At 42.2% G+C, this 3,976-nt stretch overlaps 1 protein-coding gene across 1 annotated transcript in view; it reads left to right on the top strand.

The window, feature by feature from the left end:
• The first annotated feature begins 959 nt into the window (after window positions 1-959).
• The window catches only part of LOC107720804 (catalase-like), a 7,681-nt gene continuing 4,664 nt past the window's right edge, over window positions 960-3,976 (top strand). The window contains exons 1-4 of the mRNA XM_016528636.1: window positions 960-1,196; window positions 1,531-1,683; window positions 2,960-3,098; window positions 3,487-3,617. Coding sequence (XP_016384122.1) covers window positions 972-1,196; window positions 1,531-1,683; window positions 2,960-3,098; window positions 3,487-3,617 — 648 coding nt within the window. The 5' untranslated portion in view covers window positions 960-971. The remainder of the gene's footprint in view (window positions 1,197-1,530; window positions 1,684-2,959; window positions 3,099-3,486; window positions 3,618-3,976) is intronic.

The raw sequence follows: 3,976 nt of genomic DNA, 5'->3' as shown, positions 1-3,976 counted from the left end.
CAAATTTGTTTAGTTCAGTGTCACACTGTCAAATTAGTTTAATAACAAATAATCACAATGATATTTATAATGTATTCAGACAATATAAAATAAAGTAAATATTTGAGAATTTAAAATATTACTAATATTATGAAATGATTTGAAAGGACTGACTATTGAATAATCTTTTTTAAATACATATTTTTTTGTGTTTAATATATAAAATGATTTGGTTTGTTTAGATGTTATTTTAATTTGATTTTGTGTTGCTATTCTGTCTAATTTAGTTTTATTTTCCCAGCGGCCAGATGTCCTGACCACAGGAGCCGGAGTCCCGGTAGGGGACAAGTTAAACCTGATGACGGCAGGCCCGCGTGGACCACTGCTGGTCCAGGACGTGGTTTTTACTGATGAAATGGCCCATTTCGACCGAGAGCGGATACCAGAGAGAGTCGTGCACGCCAAAGGAGCAGGTAACACGTTTTTAGTTTTTGAAAATCTCTTAAGCTTACTGCATTTATTTGTGACCCTGGAGCACAAAACCAGTCATAGGTCGCACCGGTATATTTGTAGCAATAGCCAACAATACATTGTATTGGTTAAAATTATCGATTTTTTTTTTATGCCAAAAATCATTAGGATATTTTCTCAATATTTAGATTTTTTTGCACCCTCAGATTCCAGATTTTCAAATAGTTGTATCTCGGCCAGATATTGTCCTAACAAACCATACATCAATGGAAAGCGTATTTATTCAGCTTTCAGATGACGGCGCAGTGGGTGGAAACTTACAGATTAATATTATAATGAGATCCCTTTGCCACGTCACCAAGGGAGCAAAATCAGACACGCTCATTTTTCCAGATGCTTGCAGAAAAAGGCTTACCTAAACAAAGTTACTGGGTTAATCTTTTTCACGTTTCCTTGGTTGGTAGATGCAGCGGGGACCTGATTATAGCACTTAAAACCTGGAAAAGTCAGATTTTCATGATATGTCACCTTTAATGCTCGTTCTTGTCTTTCAGACTGATCAGGGCATCAAGAATTTGCCAGTTGAAGAGGCTGATCGTCTGGCATCCACCGACCCGGATTACTCCATCAGAGACCTTTACAATGCCATCTCAAATGGCAACTTCCCATCCTGGACTCTCTACATCCAAGTCATGACCTTTGAGCAGGCGGAGAACTGGCAGTGGAATCCGTTTGATTTGACTAAGGTTTCCGCATCCCAGAATGCACCTCAAGACACTACGCTAGTGGTTCTTAACCTCTTTGACTTAAAGGCACCCTTTGTTCAAAACAATATTTGAAGGCCCTCCTATTTAGGCTAAAATAAATTATATGTAATGTATATTATATGTAATTATACTGTATGTATGTGGGCCATGGCCTCCTGGTTGAGAACCAGTGCACTACACTAATGTCTGGAATTGGTCACTACACAATTCCCATACTTCCATTTGCATTCTTTCATAGTTTTGATGAAGTAGTCCTAATAAAGAATGAGTATGTAGGTGTGTCCATCCCGATGACTGGCTCTGTGTCTCTCAGGTGTGGCCCCATAAAGACTTCCCTCTGATTCCTGTGGGACGCCTCGTGTTGAACCGAAACCCTGTCAACTATTTCGCTGAGGTCGAGCAGCTGGCATTTGATCCCAGTAACATGCCACCTGGCATTGAGCCCAGCCCGGACAAGATGTTGCAGGTATGTTTGTACTACTGTGCCACAAAACCTATTAAGCATTAGCATTAGCAACACATTTCACAAGTTCGTCTTTGCACAGGCTTATGATGCACAAAAGGATGCTTGTTCACTATTTTGTCTTTGAGCAGAGCACTTAAGCTCTGCGTACTTGTAATAAGTGTCCTGTAAATCACTTTAAAGTCAGATTTTCATGATATGTCACCTTTAATGCTCGTTCTTGTCTTTCAGACTGATCAGGGCATCAAGAATTTGCCAGTTGAAGAGGCTGATCGTCTGGCATCCACCGACCCGGATTACTCCATCAGAGACCTTTACAATGCCATCTCAAATGGCAACTTCCCATCCTGGACTCTCTACATCCAAGTCATGACCTTTGAGCAGGCGGAGAACTGGCAGTGGAATCCGTTTGATTTGACTAAGGTTTCCGCATCCCTGAATGCACCTCAAGACACTACGCTAGTGGTTCTTAACCTCTTTGACTTAAAGGCACCCTTTGTTCAAAACAATATTTGAAGGCCCTCCTATTTAGGCTGATATGTACCTCTAGTACACACAAAAATAAAACTAATACAATGGCAAAAACACTCAAAATTACCGGTACTAAAAAAAAAGCATTTTAAGATGAATAGAACATTAATATAAAATAAATTATATGTAATGTATATTATATGTAATTATACTGTATGTATGTGGGCCATGGCCTCCTGGTTGAGAACCAGTGCACTACACTAATGTCTGGAATTGGTCACTACACAATTCCCATACTTCCATTTGCATTCTTTCATAGTTTTGATGAAGTGGTCCTAATAAAGAATGAGTATGTAGGTGTGTCCATCCCGATGACTGGCTCTGTGTCTCTCAGGTGTGGCCCCATAAAGACTTCCCTCTGATTCCTGTGGGACGCCTCGTGTTGAACCGAAACCCTATCAACTATTTCGCTGAGGTCGAGCAGCTGGCATTTGATCCCAGTAACATGCCACCTGGCATTGAGCCCAGCCCGGACAAGATGTTGCAGGTATGTTTGTACTACTGTGTCACAAAACCTATTAAGCATTAGCATTAGCGACACATTTCACAAGTTCGTCTTTGCACAGGCTTATGATGCACAAAAGGATGCTTGTTCACTATTATGTCTTTGAGCAAAGCACTTAAGCTCTGCGTACTTGTAATAAGTGTCCTGTAAATCACTTTGGATTAAAGCGTCAGTGACTAATAACTAATCGCAAGAATGACTAGAATGACTAAATGCTGTAATTACTAAATTCTGTCGCCGCAGGGGCGTCTTTTCTCCTATCCAGACACACATAGGCATCGGCTCGGAGCGAATTACCTCCAGCTGTCCGTCAACTGCCCCTACCGCACCCGCGTGGCAAACTACCAGAGAGACGGACCCATGTGCATGTTTGACAACCAGGGTGAGTGACACACACTACAAACACTGCAGAACAAGACGGAATGTCACATATTGGGTTTGGTTTTGAGTAAGAAATAGTATTAGGGCCAGATTTACTAACAGCTTGCACCAGCGCAAACCATCTTTTGGCGTTAAAATAGTAGGATTTACTAAAGACGCGCATTGTCAGTAAATCACATGCAGAATTTTCCCCTCCCATCTGCGCGTTTATGGAATTGCGCTCTACCGCTAATTTGCCCTGTTTAGTAAATCTAGCCCTAAGTCTCTTAAAAGTGACGAGATCTGTCTGGAATGCCTGATCAGGACATGTGACCCAAACGCTTGCAATTCATTGGTCGTTGAATTATTGGTTTGGCAAATACAACAGCAGTTCCTTTCCTGTCCTGCAGGGGGAGCTCCTAACTACTTCCCCAACAGCTTCAGCGCTCCTGATACCCAGCTGCGCTTCGTCGAGTCCAAGTGTAAAGTGTCTCCTGATGTGGCCCGATACAACAGTGCAGATGATGACAATGTGACCCAGGTGTGTTGGCGAATTTGTCTGCGTCTTTGTACGAATAATCACAATTATGGTGAGTTATAACCATAGACTGTAAAAAAAGATGGACGACGCGTCTTCACTTCCTTCCACTATAGAAAAGTGAAGCCAAAGCATCTCAGTATGGCCGGTGCCATCTTGAGTAAATAATGTCATTTGGAGCCAGAGTCTGGGCAGTAGAGATACGTTTGGAGCCAGAGTCTGCGCAGTAGAGATACGTTTGGAGCCAGAGTCTGCGCAGTAGAGATTCGTTTGGAGCCAGAGTCTGCGCAGTAGAGATACGTTTGGAGCCAGAGTCTGCGCAGTAGAGATTCGTTTGGAGCCAGAGTCTGCGCAGTAGAGAT

The sequence above is a fragment of the Sinocyclocheilus rhinocerous genome, unplaced genomic scaffold, assembly GCF_001515625.1.
Source record: "Sinocyclocheilus rhinocerous isolate Xijiao unplaced genomic scaffold, SAMN03320098_v1.1 scaffold1022, whole genome shotgun sequence".
NCBI lineage: Eukaryota > Metazoa > Chordata > Actinopteri > Cypriniformes > Cyprinidae > Sinocyclocheilus > Sinocyclocheilus rhinocerous.
Note: the sequence above shows the minus strand (reverse complement) of the source record. Positions and strands in the feature narration are given on the sequence as shown.